Below are 17,540 nucleotides of genomic sequence, written 5' to 3' on the forward strand. Positions count from 1 at the left end.
AGGGGAAAAACTTTCTCTTTAATTAGGTAAAAACCGTGGGAACTTTCAGAGTTGGTTTTTTTTAAAATTTATTTACATTTATATCCCGTCCTTCACCGAAGACTCAGGGCAGCTTACAGTGTGTAAGGCAATAGTCTCATTCTATTTGTATATTTACAAAGTCAACTTATTGCCCCCCCCAACAATCTGGGTCCTCATTTTACCTACCTTATAAAGGATGGAAGGCTGAGTCAACCTTGGGCCTGGTGGGATTCGAGCCTGCAGTAATTGCAGGCTGCTGTGTTTTAATAACAGGCTATCTTACAGCCTGAGCCACCACGGCCCTTTAACTGGTTTTCACCAGTTGTGCCAATATGATGTATCCAATAAAATTGTTCTTTGAGGAATCTACCTGCCTCGGAATTCTGCTTTCTATGGGTGCATTACTTGGAACACTGACAGCGAGTAGATAAATAGGTACCACTTCAGTGGGAAAGTAACAGCATTCTGTGCACCTCAGCATCTAGTCATGATGACCACATGACCATGGAAATATCTTCAGACAAGGCTGGTTCCTTCTGCTAAGAAATTGAGATGAGCACCACTTCCTAGAGCCGTGATGGTGAACCTATGGCATGTGTGCCACAGGTGGCACGTGTAACCATATCAGTGGGCATGGGAGCTCAGCTCCAGCATGCATCTGCGCACCAGCCAGCTGATTTTCAGGCCTTCTGGGCCCACTAGAAGTAGGGAAACAAGCTGTTTCCTGCCTCCAGAGGGCCTTGGGGTGGGGGAGGCCTGTTTTTTGCTGTCTCCAGCTTCCAAAGCCTCTCTAGGAGTCTGGGGAGGGCAAAAATGGCTTTTCCCACCCCCTCAGAGGCCCTTCAGAAGCCAGAAACGGCCCGTTTGCCGTTTGTGGGACTGGAAGTTGGCAAACGGGCTGTTTTCGGCCTTCGGAGGGCCTTCAGGTAGGTGGGGAAGGCCGTTTTCACCCTCCCCAGTCTCCTAGAAAGGCTCTGGAGCCAGGTGAGAGAGAAAAACAGGCCTACTGGGCCATCACGTGCCAGGAGCAGGGGGAGCAGGGGGGTCACGCATGCGGGGTTGGGGGGCATAGAATTATGGGTGTGGGCATATGCATGACCCCCACCAAGGCCCCCCCTCCTGGCACCTGATAGCAAAAAGATTAGCCATCACTGCCCTAGAGTCAGACATGGCTGGACACGGGAAACCTTTATCTATGGACAGTGCAGTTTTTTTCTGATCAGTTCTAATTATGACAGATGCAATACATGGTCTTTTGACTTATAGAGCCATAGAAACCTGAAAGGCCAATATACCAAATAAAACCAGCTTCCTGTTCTCAAAACTCATTTACATCTGCTGGATCTACTTTTCATATCCAAGTTAATATTCTTTAATATTTTAGTTGAAGTTCCTTTATCTAAAGTTATTAAGGTCTTTTGTTGGTGTTGTATGGGTGAAAATTAAATTTGTGTCTAATATTTGAATTTGGAGATGTTCAGTATTCTGTAAAATCCGAAAATGAGTACTTGAAATAATAATAGCAACAATGGTAAATTATATGATCAAAGACCATATATGAGATTTGTTCTTTTCATTCTGCTCTTCCTTTTCTTGTAGCTCTATTACCAAGTTTTAAATTTTGCCATGATCGTGTCTTCAGCCCTAATGATATGGAAAGGCCTTATTGTTATCACCGGGAGTGAAAGTCCAATTGTAGTCGTGCTCAGGTATGTCTCTTTATGAAGAATTTGTTTGCCGGGGTAGTCTGCAGCCCTCAATTTTTGTCTCATTCCTGTCCCAAATTGGGAATAGGGAAAGAGAGAGTGACTAGCAGGTTGTTTTTATAACCATCATTTCTTTAATATGTTCCCTTGGTTTTTTTTTGTTTGTTTGTTTTTGTAAAAAGTTTTATTTTCATTTTCCAACAACCTATTCAATATACAGTCTCTTATTCAACATTAATCATTAATTTTCATTTGTTACTTATTCGGGCCTGCCCAGCTACCACTTCCTTCCTTAACAAACCTTTCCTCCTCCCTTCTCTACTTTCTTCTACTTTCTTCATCCTTCCTCTCCTTCGCTTTTCTACATCCTCTCCTCCTTCCCTACTCTTCTCTTCCACCCTTTCTAACCTCTCTCTTTCCCCTTTCTTCTTCCTCTCCTTTCCCCTTTTCTACCTCTCTCTTTCCTACCTACTTTCTTCCTTCACTCTTCTCCCTTTCCATTCCCTTCTGAAATGGCAGCTGAGCAGCCCCGCTTTCATTTCAAATTATTTCTATTTCTTAATTACTTATCTTCAATCATTCCTTTACATTGATCCTTCATCTCCCCCCCCCCCCCCCCCCCTCCCTCCCCCACCCCCGAGACTTCCCAGAACAAAGTACAGGGTATAAAATTAACAATCATAAATTAAAATACAACATAATTCAAATCCATAGTCACTCCTCTCTCTAAGACCTTAACTCCCCTTCCAGAAACAAAAAGGTACATTCTTCTTCCAGTCCATTATATATCAGTCCATTCCACTCCTAAAATCTTCAGAATCTTCCAATTAAATTAGTATTTCCAGTTCATCAATAATATCCAATCTTCATCGATCAAGACCAAAATGATATTCCATCTTCCAGTATTCATCAGAAATTCTTCTATAATATATCTTTCTTCCTTAAACAGTGTCCCAAATATAATTCATATTTCCAGCTTAAATTCTTAAATTTTTATCCAATCTCCAAAAATAAACAATATTCTATCTTCTCATATCTTTAATATCACTTACATAAATCAAATAACATTGCTAATATTAATATTTCTTCAATTTACCTTACATCTGTCAAATAACATTATTAAAATTATAACTTATATCCAAAATATATCAATTATAACAATTAAATTCTATTTAACCAAATACCAACATTACATCCTCCAAAAGTTGAACAATATTCCACCTTCCCATTCCTTTATACCTCACATATATCAAATAGTAACACCTTATACCCAAAATAAGTCAGTTGTAAAAATTAAACCCTATATATATATTTTTTTTAAAAAAATACCATCAAAATCACATCTTAAGCATTTCTCCTTGTCTTCTGTCTTACACATTTCCTTACACATTTTCAATCTCCAAAAATATCACTTACATAAATCAAATAACATTGCAAATATTAATATTTCTTCAATTTACCTTACATCTATCAAATAACATTATTAAAATTATAACTTATATAACTTATATCCAAAATATATCAATCATAACAATTAAATTCTATTTAACCAAATATCAACATTACATCCATAAATTTTTCTATCTATCCTCCAAAAGTTAAACAATATTCCATCTTCCCATTCCTTTATAGGTCACATATATCAAATAGTAACACCTTATACCCAAAATAAGTCAGTTGTAAAAATTAAACCCTATATATACATATTAAAAAAAAGAAAATACCATCAAAATCACATCTTAAGCATTCTCCTTCCCCTTGTCTTCTATCTTACACATTTCCTTACACATTTCCTTACACATTTTCCACCATCTGCTCACCAATCAGCTTAACATCTAACAATAAAGAATTTCCAATTTTTAATATATTGGTGTAAAAATCTCTTGTTTAAAAACTTATTAAGAAAGGAACTCCAAAAGTTCCTATAAAAAAAAAAATTCCATATTTGAAATGAAGAAGTTTGCAAGATTTTAATAGTTCTATTTGCTTAAAAGCCATTCATAAATTATAAAATCTACCAAAAAGAGAGAAAAAAAAATCAATAAACTTTTCTTCTTAAACATTGTGATAAAGAAAAAGGTAAAAGGAGAAAAAAAAATCATTAAAAATTCTTGTTCATTCCATTTAAAAAAGTAGCTTGTTATATTCTTCTTCTTTATAGTTTCACTTTCCTTTGTATATTGCAAACGCCATTTTAAATCCACTCAAGTTGAAAGTTAGTTCAAAGGAAAGCTATTTAAGAGCTGAAGTTAAGATTTATTACTTGCAAATTCTTGCTAGTCCTCCTACTTTGTTCTGTCTGTGTTGAATTCTCTTTAGAAATAAATCTTGGCACAGAGGTGGTCGCGGCTTCTCGTTCTGTATAAACAGAAGCACCCTGGGCACGGAGCTTCGTCAGGCTAAAGGGGAGCTCTCACCCTTCGATCCCCTGGTTAAATTCCAGGGGCTCCTGGGGAGCTCTACCCAAAACCTGACCACTCTTCCCTCCCCCTTCTCCCGGGGGAGAAAATTCCAAACCGTTTGACAGCCCATTTACGCTGTCAGGGACGGTTTGACGAAACCCAGGGCAGACGATCCCAAAGGAACGTCCGCGAAGCCTGCGTTGCCAACCGGAAGCCCCTTATGTTCCCTTGTTTTTAGTAAATTCCATCTAGGGTAAGCTGTGTTATGAAATTTGATTAGTTCATAGTAACCTAGCTATTCCTTTTTTAATCTTCTTCCTATAAAAAGCTTTAAGCAGTCTTATTCGCCAACATGTGTGTTCTTTTATATACGATGATGGCAGACTGAGAAACCATGGGTAATTCTTGATTATAGATTATTCCTACACCCTAATTTACACATGTTAAAAATAAGTATTGTTGGATTCTTGGTATTTTTTGAACTTAGTTGCTTTTCTGCAGATATTTTATTACAAGCTTGGATAACATCATCGTTGATGTTGGTTGAAAGTGACCAAACTGAGAGAACACTCAAGAACCCGACAGTTTAATCCAGTTCCACATAATATTCCTTACTATTGAAATAAGCATTAATTGAACTTTTCCAATAATGTACCATGATGTTGGGCTCTTATAGATAAAATTTTTAGGGGGGCGCAATGGCTCATCAGTTAAAGTTTGACAGCCCAGGTTCAAGACAGGGTGAGCGTCCGTTACATGCCCCAATTCTTGCCCACCTAGCAGCTTGAAAGCATGAAAATGCGAGTACATAAATAGGTACCACTTGGATGGGAAGGTAACAGCGTTCTGTACACCTCAGCATATAATCATGGTGCCCACATAACCACGGAAGTGTTTCCCAACTATACTGGCTTCCTCTGCTAAAAAACAGAGATAAGCACCGCTCCCTAGAGTCGGAAATGACTAGACAGAGGAAACCTTTAGATAAAATTTTACAAAATTTATTTGTTGAGATAGTTTGATTGATTTAAATCTATTGTGGGTAAACATTTGAAACATTTTAGGCCTTGTAACACAAAACCACATCAAATATTCTGTGCTTATTTATTTTTTGGTAATCATTGTGTTAATTGTAATGAGTGGTGCGGTGGCCTAGAGGTGGCGCTCTTGCCTCGCAATCAGGAGGTTGTGAGTTTGATCCTAGGTAGAGGCAGATATTTCTCTCTCTGGGCATAATGAGTATATATTGTTGTGACCCAGGCCCAAGTAGGTAGTTGGAAAGTCAGTCAGTGAAAAAACAATTCGAACAGCGTAGTTCAACAAAATTGAAGCAAATTCCTCCCAACACAAATTCCTCAGTTCTATCGCAAACCTTGGTCCCATTGGGCAACTACCAAGGGCCTTTCTTGGCAAACGTTCAGAAGACACTGATAAAAAAATAAATGCAAGAAGACGAAGCTACCAACGTTGTTTTCCAGCAAAGCCCAAACGCCGTTGCTGGTCTGTCTTAAGCCTTATGGGAGGGGTCAATCATCTCTTGGCCCTACTCCCGAGTTGTCCTTTCTGCTTCAGCTGCTCTTGCCTTCTGGCAGTTCTTTTTATGCGTGCATTAAGAACAGGCTCCTCCTGTTCCTCTGCCTCACTACTATCAGTCTCTGGAGGCTCTGGAGTCCGCACCTCACACCCTGATGGCCCTGGCCCCACCTCAGCCTCATCGCTGTCCAACTCTGTTGCCAGCTCCACAGCTGCTGGCGGACCACAACATATATTTTCTGAATATAACTCCGCATTGGTGACAGGAAAGGCATCCGGCCAGTAAACACTCGGCTCCATTCAGTTGCCCAGACTCCAGCCCAGTGTAAGGGATTATGGGGGTCATTAAAAGATGATGATTGTGTTAATTGTAAACATTCTTCTCTTCTCCTTTTCTAGTGGTAGTATGGAACCAGCCTTCCACAGGGGAGACCTCTTGTTCTTGACAAATTTCCGAGATGACCCCATCAGGGCCGGAGAAATTGTGGTTTTCAAAGTCGAAGGAAGAGATATTCCAATCGTGCACAGAGTGATTAAAGTTCACGAAAAGTAATGGTGGTCACACAAAATACAGTGTGTGTGGTGGGGGCTGTAGCTGAGGGTTTTCAGAGTTGGATTCCAAGTTAGTGGGTGGCGTTAAGATGAGGAAATTAGCAGAATCAGGACAAAAATGAATGATTTATTATTCATTTAGTTTAGGTAACTCTCGGTGGCTTACAATATTAAAAAATAAAACTACCTAAATAAAACACTGCAAAAATATTAAAAATGCAAAATACAATAGCTAAAAGATGGGAAGGGAAGGAGTAGCATGAGCAGGAGTGGGACATGGGATCTGATGTTAATCTATAAGCCACCTCCATCATAAAGCTCCTCCTTTGGAGCCTCTAGCGCAGGGGTCTCCAACCTTGGTCCCTTTAAGCCTAGTGGACTTCAACTCCCAGAATTCCCCAGCCAGCTTTGCTGGGAATTGAAGTCCACTAGGCTTAAAGTTGACAAGAGTGGAGAGCCCTGTTTAGGGTCTCAACCTTGGTCCCTTTAAGACTTGGACTTCAACTCCAGAGTTCCTCAGCCAGCTTTCTGGTTGAGGGACTCTGGGAGTTGAAGTCCACAAGTCTGAAAGGGACCAAGGTTGGAGACCCCTGCTCTAGTCAACTGGCAGAGCGAGTCTTTAGGTTCTTACGGAAGGTCAGGAGGGTTCGAGAGGACCTCGCTTTGGAGGGCAAGAACGAATGTTGAATTCATTGGAATTTAAATAAACGTGCTTTTTCAAGAGGCAACTGGACTTTCTGGTTTTTCTTTGAAGACGTTTCGCTTCTCATCCAAGAGGCTTCTTCAGCATTGACTGGATGGTGGGGAGTGGAAGGATTAAAGGGACTGGATGGTGGGAACGTTAATTCAGTCAGAGCTGAAGAAGCTTCTTGGATGAGAAGCGAAACGTCTTCAAAGAAAAACCAGAAAAACCTTTTGCCTCTTGGAAAAAAAAACCCTTTGGGACAACCGTGACCTGGATGACTGAGCATCTCCGTAGACATTGGAATTTAAATTTTAGCAAAGCAAAGTTGAATTGTTATGCTTCTGTGTAGTTAAAAAGTTTTCCTAATCTGACAGAAACTTTTAGGGAGTGTTAGGGTTGCGTCTGTGGCTTTTGGGAGAATTGGGTTTAAAAGGAAATAAAATACACATTTAAGGGGAATGGGGAAGAAAGCAAGCATTGGCAATTTAAGCATCCACATTATCTTAACTGTTGTATGGCAGGCTTTCTTTCTTTCTTTCTTTCTTTCTTTCTTTCTTTCTTTCTTTCTTTCTTTCTTTCTTTCTTTCTTTCTTTCTTTCTTTCTTTCTTTCTTTCTTTTTTCTTTTTGCTCTTAAATGCCAACTCCCAGTGCCACTTTTAATTTTGTTTTCCTTCCTTTTTTTTTTTTAATGGGAGAAGGCCCTTCTGTGTCTTGAATACCTAAATCATTGTTTTTCAAGCATTCTTGTAGTACAAATGTCAGACCTGATTTTTCTAGTGGGTTATTGCCCTTGCAACACGGTGACATTTTCAAAAGATTATTTTTTATAACATGACTTGTTCAAACATAACTCCAGAGTGATGTGACAGCCTTAAAATGAAACACGTTTAGACCTCTCTGCTCCATACTAGATGAAAATCAAGATGTATGATGGCACCTTTTCTGACTAGCCCAATTTCAATAGAAGACTTGAGCATTTGTGAGCTACAGCTTACTTCATCCGATGCGTGGAATGGCAAATCTAATGGTGAAGTGAACTGTAGCTCACAAAAGTTTTCTCCTTTTAATGAAAAGCGTTGCTCTGAAAAAGTGCCCCCGAACTCCTGGTTTTGGGTCACCGTAGACAAATGCAAATCTCGCCAAAATTTATACTGATAGATATATAATGGATTGCTTGTCCATTTTGATGCATTTCTGGATAATAGGTAATGGTAGCTTCCATAATTACCTACCTGACCCGTTTTGTTTAGAAACTTCTTTTCAGATCTCTGAAAGGTATGTCATGACAACTGAACTCCTTTTTTGGTTTGAAACGTTTCGCTGTTTATCAAAGTAGATACTAGCCAAACTTTTCAAACCAAAAAAGAAGTCCAGTTCCCATGACTCAACTTCCAGACATCTTTGTCTGGATGGCTGAGAATATTCATTGACATATTCTTTGCCAGATCCTTAGCTCTCACCAAAAGCAAGAGATGGTGCATCTGTGGCCCTCCAAACATTGCTGAACCTCAACTTTCAGCAGTGCCAGCCAACCAATGTGGAAGGAATGCGATCTTGAGATGCAGTTCAGCAACAACTGGAGGCCGAAAGCTTTGCTGCCTATTGAAAGCAGTTAGGTCTGATAGTCACTGATAAAACTTGGGCCTCCACCACTCAGTCTGGCTCAGCCTCTGATTTTAAGCACCTGGGAAAGATTCATGGCATGAAGGAGTTTAATTGATAGCAGAATAACTTATTTAGAAACTTAAATCTTTTTTCACGTATAGTGAGTGCTTGTTTTCCAGATAACCTCTTTCTAGACCAAGTAAACATGAGAAATCTAGTCCTTTATTGTTGTTCTTTAAGATAATTCTGTGGCTAAGCAGGTAGTCCTTGACTTAACCATTTAAACCCCAGGATTATGGTTGCAGGTTGTAGTCATTAAGCAGGTCATCACATTGTGAATATATATGTGTGTGTGTGTATAGCATCTGTATATGTGTATTATGTATGTGTTTGGGTAGATACACACTTTAGTGCAGGCTTTCATTTTTAATCTGGGCCGGTGTGCTCGCAGTAAAAAAAATGACAATAAACTTATCTTATCTTACATGACCATGCCCGATTTTACTACAGTATCTTGTTTGTGGTAGTTGTTAAGTGAATCTGACTGTTGGGGGTGAAGTATTGACCCCCAGGGAAAGGATGTAACTTGGCGTTCTCCTGGACAATTGGCTGTCTTTAGAGGAACATTTGACGGCGTCGCCAGGGAGCATTTTATCAGGTTCGCCTGATCCGCCAGTTTCCTGGACTGCAATGTAAGTATAATTTTAATTGTAATTTTAAATGGGTTTTATGTCGGTCTTTGACCGTTTTAGTTGATCTGGCCTATTAAATATTTGGTTTTAATTCGCTTTTAAAATTGTTATTTGTATTTGGTGTTTTAATATGGGCTGTAAACCGCCCTGAGTCCTTCGGGAGAAGGGCGGTGTAGAAATTAAATTATAAATAAATAAAGTTAAATAAATCTATTTTCCTCAGTCAGAGGAAAGACTGGAAACCAGCAGAAACAAATGCCAGAAAGCGCGGTCACATGACTGTGGGATGCTGCAAACATAAATTGAGTTGGTTATCAAGAGCCCAAAATGTGATCAAGTGAACATTGGACGTCTGTTGGAACTTTGAAAATAGGTTGTGAGCAGCTCTGTGGAGGTCCATTGTAACATTAAACAGTCCCTAAGCAACCAGTCGTTAAACAAGGACTACCTGAGGTAAATACAGGTAGTCCTCGACTTACAACAGTTTTGTTTAGTGACTGCTCAAAGTTACAGCAGCCCTGAAAAATTTTCCACAGTTACGACTTTTGCAGCATCCCCATGATCATGTGATCAAAATTCAAACTCATGATGGTTGCAGCATCCCAGGGTCATGTGATCCTGTTTTGCGACCTTCTGCCCAAGAAAGTCAGTGGGAAGTCAGATTTACTTAACCACCGGGTTACTAACTTATCAACCGCAGTGATTCGCTTAACGGTGTCAAGAAAGGTATGTCTCACTTAGCAACAGAAATCTTGGGCTCAACTGTAGTCATAAGTTGAGGACTACCTGTAATAGGCCCCGGGGAGAGCCAAATACTTGTTTAGCTCTGATAGCAGGAGTCCTAAAACACCTGGACATTTATTAAAATACAGGAAGGACAATATGTACCTATTACTATCTTATCACTTGGCCCTACCTTCGGGTGGTTTGTAAGCCATTTCAAAAATTGCTATCAACAAGGCGCTAATCCGTTCCCTATCCTGTTGCTTGCTTGCAGAGAAAATGGCAACATTAAATTTTTGACCAAGGGCGATAATAATGAAGTCGATGACAGAGGTTTGTACAAAGAAGGACAGGACTGGCTAGAAAAGAAGGATGTCGTGGCAGAAAGGGTAAGTAAACTTGGATTATGCAAGCAGCCTTTCTTGTAAACACCGGAATATCAGTGACTTACGCAGATGGAATTTTCTCCTGGATTTTCCCTTGCTAGCATCGTGGTCTGATTTGGAAAATACATTTATTTCAGGATGAGTCATCAGAGGCTTCGGGGCCACATTCAATCCTCCAAATTATTTTGAAGGGCACCAGGAGCCTCTTTCGACAACAAGGAAAATTGGTAGCATTTTGAGGTGGGAATACCTGTCAACTTTGGTTTAAATCACTGGTGTCAAACTCGGCGCGTCATGTTGTCATCATGTGACATCACGACATTTTTCCTCTTGTGGAGCTGGGGTGGGCGTGGCCTGCACGCGACTCATCCGGCTCGTAGGCCACCAGTTGGACACCCCTGGTTTATATGATTATTTTGATGTCTACAGTAAGTAACAATACTTCTAGAATTAGGAAATCCAAAACCTGAAGTCTAGATTGGGAAGTTAAAAAAAAAATCCAGAAAGGGTACAAGAGTACATACTATTTCCAAGAAAAAAAAAATATTTGGACACGTCCAGGAGTTTCCAGAAGTCAAGTCTAGCTTGAGGAGAATCACAGCAGGTAGCAGGGCCCTCAGATCTTGGCAGATCTTCAAAAGTTAATCTGCTTCAAATCTGTTTAGTACTTGGAGGAGAGACAATGAGGAAATACAAAGTTGCTTTGCATACAATGCAATTGTAATGGCAAAAGAACCCCAGAAATATTTGGTGTAACAAAATGGTGAATTAAGATGAGCCTTGGCTTGATTTAACAGGGCTAATAATACGGTCTTATGGGCAGTCCTTGACTTACAACCATAATGGAGCTTGCCTGTTACTGTTTTAAGTTGTGATGGTCATAAAGTGGATCATCACATGAACAGATTAAGAGAGTTGGAAGGGACCTTGTAAATCATCTAGTCAACCCCACCCTGCCCAAGCAGGAGACCCTACACCATTTCTGACAGATGGCAGTCCAGTCTCTTCTTGCAAGTCTCAAGTGATGAAGCTCCCACAATTTCTGAGGGAAAGTTGTTCCATTGGCTGATTTTTTTCACTGTCAGAAAATTTCTCCTTATTTCTAGGTTGAATTTCTCCTTCATCAGTTTCCATTCCTTGTCTGGCCTTCGGGTGCTTTTTTCCCCCTGGCAGTTATTAAGCAAATCACCATGTTGCTAAGCGAACACTACAGTTGTTAAGCAAACCCTGCAGCCATTAAGCGTCATACCGGTTGTAAGTCGAGGACTAACTGTATGTGGCTTCATGCAGGCAGCAACATTTGTAGCTTTCAGTGTTTTAAGAGGTTTACTAAAGAAACATTTTAGCTTGTGTATTTTTTTAAACTCTTTGTGTTACCTTAGTACTGTATCTAACATTTAATATTAGCAACCTTGATACTATTCATATGGAGAGACAGGATGTAAATTTAGTTACTAATATATTAAATCAATCATGCCTGACATTTACTGTTCACCAATGTTTAGTCAATGACTGTATTGATTAATAAGTCAACTATCTTTAATTTCTCTCAATTAGGTTTTTGCCATACGTTGGAATGGTGACCATAATCATGAATGATTATCCAAAATTTAAGGTGGGTACAGATTTAGCTGAGAATCTATGAAATGATCTTTAATTTAGAATGAACATTATTGTTTAGACAAGAAGAGAAAATAATATCTAATAAGTTTTATCCTGTTGCTTGACGTTTGCCATTCTCAGTTCTTTGGGGCTGAGAATTATGGCAGTCATATTTTCAACCCATCTGGAGGGACCAAAAGGTATGTTAGGAGTCAGGCTGTATGTTAATTTAATAATTAAACAAATAGATTTGAGGGGAACGTAGCCAGTTTTGCACAATTGTCAGCAATTTGAAACTAGTGTACTAAAGGGTGTGTGAGAGACGCTTGGCAGTTCACTGAGGGTGTAAGATGTGGATTGGAGAGGATGCACAAGAATGCAGGATGTACATGAGGTGCTGTGTAGGTCAGAGAAGGTCTGTGAGGGTGCATCAATATGCTAGGAGGAACATAGGAGGTGGTACAAGGGTGTGTGTGAGAGGCACTACACGGATTGGGAGAAATTTGTGTGACACATAAGTTGGAGCGATGGGTGGGAGGTGCAGGTCAGGGAAGGTGTGAGGACATGAGAGACACTGTTGGTCAGAGGTGGGGTTTGTGAGGTGCTTGTGGGGGTCAAAGAGGGTGTGATGGGGTGTATAAGAAGCACAGATCAGGGAGGGTTTATGGGAGATGTGGCATGGGTGTAAACAAGGGTGTCAAGAGTGCATAAGAAGTGTTATGCAGGTTAGAGTACACAAAAGGAAAACGTTGTGGAGGGTACAGGAGGATGCACAAGTGGCACTGTGCAGGTCAGGGACGTTGCGTGGGGATACAGTGCGAGTCAAGGTGTATATGGATGCATGAGTGACTGGGTGTGGCATAAGTGTAGGGAGATGAGACTAAGTGAGGGAAACTGGTGATTTGCTACCTTCTCCTCTGGCTTCCCCATTGACTTTCTGGAGAAGCCATCAGGAAATGTTTCAGATAGCTTTTGCTCAAAAACATATTTAGTTTATGCGACGTGCTATGGAATGTGGTGCCCGCACGCAGTAATATTCCATATGTTTGTTTTTTCACAGTATGCTCTTTTAGCTGTCATGGGGGCATATGTACTTCTGAAACGGGAATCATAAAAAGAATCTGGAATTGCCTCGGACAACTCGTCAGCATAATTATATGAAGAGATACTAATATATTTGAAACGTCCCCTTGTCTGCAGATGATATTATGTGACATGTGCAAACCATATTTTATTTGTTTTGTTCCTCTTCATGTTACAATCTTAACTGTGAGCAAGCCCAGTTGCCCTCATTGAGTCACACTGATAATTTTTGTTTTTATTATGTCCATCTTCCCCAACCTGGTTCAGGTCCCCAAATTTTCAGCCCAAAATGTCTTTTGGACATCTTGGGTGGAGAGATTACATAAATTGTGGTCTAAAACCAGGTTAGGGAAGGCAGGATTCTCTTGGCTGTCTTGTTAGCAAATAATGGTTTTAATTTCTACTATGTCTTCACTTTTTCTCATTAGTGACAAAAAATGGATCTTTTTATTTTGAAAATAGTTTGGAGAATAGTTTCATAGCTGTGAATCTTGACTACACTGAGAATTCTAGTTTTTATTACACCTTTCATTCAAAGGACCTCTTAGCCCAATTTGTACCCACCTTCAAATTATTCCCATCTCCCACCCATCCCCCCCGGGCAGCAGTTCAAACAGTTACTGATGATTTGTTAAAAGGTCCCTTCTTGAGAATGATTTCACAAAGACGGACAAATGCTTCTAACGAAGAATTGAAAACTCTAGTTTGATTGAATTGAAAACTGTAGTTTTGATGCCCCCTTCTGCAAGAGTGGTGTTCTTCTCACTGCATTGCTTCATCAAACCAGCTTGAAAATCAAGACCCACAATGACATTTATCTGAATTAGTGCCTTGCACTTGTACAGGTAGTCCTTGCTTAACAACCCTATTTGGGACCGGCAACTCTGTGACACAGTTGTAAAGCATGGCATTGCATGACTGTGCCAACTTAACCAACGGCAGTTGTGCAGTTGGGGTTGTTAAGCAAATCTCACATAGTCATCACGTGATTGTTTTCAACTTCCTGCTGGCTTCCCCATTGACTTTGTCAGAAGCCAGCGGTGAAGGTTGCAAATGGCGATCAAGTGGCTGTGGGATGCTGCAATATAACTGCGAGAAGTTTGTCAAGTGCCTAAAAAAAGATGATAATGTGACCGTGGGAATATTGTTACAGATGGAACTTTGAGGACTGGTCTTACATCTCCTCATTCAGCATTGCTGTAACCTTGAACGGTTGCGGAACAAATGGCTGTTAAGGAAGAACAAACTATAGTGCAATAAGATGGAGGACAAAAGCTTTTAGGTGTCTAGCCTAGCTTGAGTGAAAACGTAAGATAGTCCTCAATTTACAGCTGAGCCCCAAATATCTGTTACTAAGCAAGACAATTGTTAAGCGAGTTTTGTCCCATTTTATCATCCCTTTCCTACCATAGTTGTTAAGCAGACATAATTCACTTTTTTCCTGTTCCATTGTAACATTGAACAGTCGCTAAGCAAGTGGTTTTAAGTTGAGGACTAACTGTATGCTTCTGCTAAGTTCCCTTAATCATCAGTCAGTCCCAAGTGTTCTATTGATTTGGATTTGCAGCCTAAGCAAGCTATAAAGAGTATTTCTCAATTTCAGCAACTTCAGGATGTGCAGACTTTCGATTTCTAGAATTCCCTAGCTAGCTTGAATTCTGGAAATTGAAACCCCCACATCCTAAATTTGCTGAGGGGGGAGAAACACTGCTATGAAAAGTAAGGAGGAGGATTTTAAAAAAAGAAATGATATCCTTTGCAGCTTTTTTAATTTAATATTTATAGAGGAGTTTCTTTGTTCAGTAAAATATTAGAAAGCACCTGATGCCTACACAACTGATACAATATATTTGACACCCCCTTTTTTGTGCCAGTAATGTACCGTTTCATTTTTTTTCTAGATATCAATAGTTTAAACCCTCATGGTTTTGGGAATAGCCTGTAATAAAAGCGACAGGTCTACAGAATTTGCGACCATAGCTTAGATTTCACAGCATATAATCGACAAGCAAATTTTTCCATTTTTCTGATGTGGCAACCACTTTTTTTTTCCTTTTTAATTGATAGAATATGTGAGCGTCACCTCTATTTCTCACAATGACAGGCAAACCAACTAAACTCAGAGTTTGACCAACCATGAATCCAGCTATATTGAGAAGGGGAAACTATTCATTAAGGCTGCGTGGTGGTTTCAGACTCGAGGCAAAAAAGTGTTCAGGAATATATGACAGGCCATGACCATAACTCCAGTTTGACTCTTTAAAGTAGCCGCATTTTTTCCCAGATTGTACATTTGACCTCTAGAGTTACCGTATAGTTGTGGGAAGCTGTGGGATGCTTGGTGCTCTCTGAGCTTGACTGCTTTCTTGCAACCTCACTCCCTTCTAGCACTGATAACTTTGCCTAGTTTGGTAATGAAACGTTTGCAAGAAAACAACCAAGCTCAGAGAGCACCAAGCATCTCACAGTTCAACTACAAATAAGCTCTTCTTTTAGTAGTCATCCAATAGAATTAGGAGCTATCCAGTTCTATTGGTAGGCACAATGGCTTAGCGGTTAAAAACGCTGAGCTTGTCAGCTGGAAATCTGGCAGCCCGGGTTTGAGATTTGAGCGCCACGTGGTGGGTGAACTCCAGTTACTTGCCCCAGCTCCTGCCCACGTAGCAGTTCGAAAGCATGCAAATAAAAGTAGATAAATAGGTACCACTTTGGTGGGAAGGTAACAGTGTTCCGTGCACCTTGGCATATAGCCATGCTGGCCACGTGACCACGGTAATTTTCTTTGGACAGCACTGGCTCTCTCAGCTAAGAAACGGAGATGAGTAGCACTTCTAGAGTCAGACACGACTGGAAAAGGGAAACCCCTATCTTTGTTGGTAGTCATAGGAAAATAAACATTTCCTGTATATCCTGAAGTGGCGTTTCATATCTGCGGTGCTGCAGAGATCTAATGTTCACGTCACTGTGGATTGCTTAGCTAATTGGCATCTAAATTGGCAACAGTGAAAAAGTCTTATCGCTGACTAGGTTCACACATCACAACATTAAAACGTATCTTTAATTTTGGTTTTGTGTATGGTGAAGCCAGGATTGCAGTCAGCAAAGTGACAGTTAATATAGAACAATAGTTTAGTATAATGTGACATTTTGGTAATCTTTAATGATTTGATGATGCCATTTGGATGTATGTATGAAGGTCCATCAGCCCGAAGCAGCTTTATTATAATGAAGTAAGGTCCTGTGCTTGGATGTTTTGCCTGAAATTGCCGCTTCGCTAAGCGTTGAAAAAAGGAGAAAAAATTTCCTTGTTATAGGATTTACACAGCCTTGAAATAAGAATGGGGCTGCTGGAAGTACATGAATGCTGCAAGATATCTGTCCACTAGATAGACCAAACCAGACCGCCAAAAAAAATCAGGAAGGCTAAAACTATAACAACAACAGAATCTTGCAAGTCTATTTATGTTATGCCTTTTTTTTCCTACTTCAGAGAATTAGAAAGTTTTCTGTCTTGAGTCTCTTCTGAATATTATCTGCCTGTTGTGGACTTAAACTATGTGTTACTGTTCATTGTCCTGGCAATGGAACTTGGATATCTCCCTCAAAGTCATCATCTTTATTCTCTTTATTCTCTACGGTACTTTTGAGTTCTTGGTGTTAGAGGGGATTCTTGGAGACATTTCATTAGTACTTTGGGTAACATCATCCGTGCATGTGAGAATGGCCCCTGAACCATGTATAAGTTGTAATATTGGAACAAGGAAAATTTGACCTAAAATCCTTTTATTATATCTATGCTGTTAGCATAATCCTTTGTAATTGCTATAGCTCCACTCAGATGGGGCTGGGAAATAGAAGTTGTAGTGTAAAATTTCCACCTGAGATCACATTCTAGTTTAAAAGCCCAACACTTGCCCTTCCAACTTTATTCTTGGCCTTTTAAATTCCTCTTGTGGCCTTAGGGAAATCACTTTAAAAATGTGAATAATCCGAGTTATTTTCTTTAACTTCTGTCTTGCAATTTCATGGTAATAAATGTGTCAGTCCTTTTCTCTTGTTTTTTTTTTTTAAAGTAAATTGCTTTAAAGGCTTGCCGGATTTCTATGAAAAGACCCACAAAGAGTAAAATGAAAAACAAGTTGTCAATTCTTGAGCTGTACTAATAAATGTGATGCCCCACCACCCATCTCTCTCTGTTTTATCATGCTATGCAATAATATCATTAAAAAATTGGTGTCTTGGTTTTATAACTTAACTGGATTCTACTTCTTTTCTGTGGTTGTATTTCTGTATGAGAATGTTGAGGATTATTTCAAAAAAGCAACTTTTGCAAAAAATATTGTTTTCTGTCATAGGAACAGTTGCCAGTAACAATTGGCTCTTTTGTTATTGCTGTAGTCTTCTTTTGAAAGGTAGTGATTTTATTATATTTTAGATCAATACAGTTAATCATTCAATTAGTGCAAGTAAGAATACAAACAATCCAAAGAACATTGATAAAGGAGAAAATGTATTTTATATAAATTGTTAAGTATTTTATATACCTAAA

General features: G+C 39.6%; 1 protein-coding gene across 1 annotated transcript; it reads left to right on the forward strand.

Annotated features, from left to right (window-relative positions):
- The first annotated feature begins 1,572 nt into the window (after positions 1 to 1,572).
- LOC131187401 (signal peptidase complex catalytic subunit SEC11C-like) lies at positions 1,573 to 16,492 on the forward strand. The gene is made up of 6 exons (XM_058161626.1): positions 1,573 to 1,730; positions 6,062 to 6,211; positions 10,195 to 10,309; positions 10,810 to 10,814; positions 11,864 to 11,921; positions 12,969 to 16,492. The coding sequence occupies exons 1-6, from the start codon at positions 1,648 to 1,650 to the stop codon at positions 13,020 to 13,022; spliced, it is 465 nt and encodes a 154-aa protein (XP_058017609.1). The 5' UTR covers positions 1,573 to 1,647; the 3' UTR covers positions 13,023 to 16,492.
- Positions 16,493 to 17,540: the final 1,048 nt, after the last annotated feature.

This window comes from Ahaetulla prasina, unplaced genomic scaffold (assembly GCF_028640845.1).
Source record: "Ahaetulla prasina isolate Xishuangbanna unplaced genomic scaffold, ASM2864084v1 Contig97, whole genome shotgun sequence".
Taxonomy (NCBI): domain Eukaryota; kingdom Metazoa; phylum Chordata; class Lepidosauria; order Squamata; family Colubridae; genus Ahaetulla; species Ahaetulla prasina.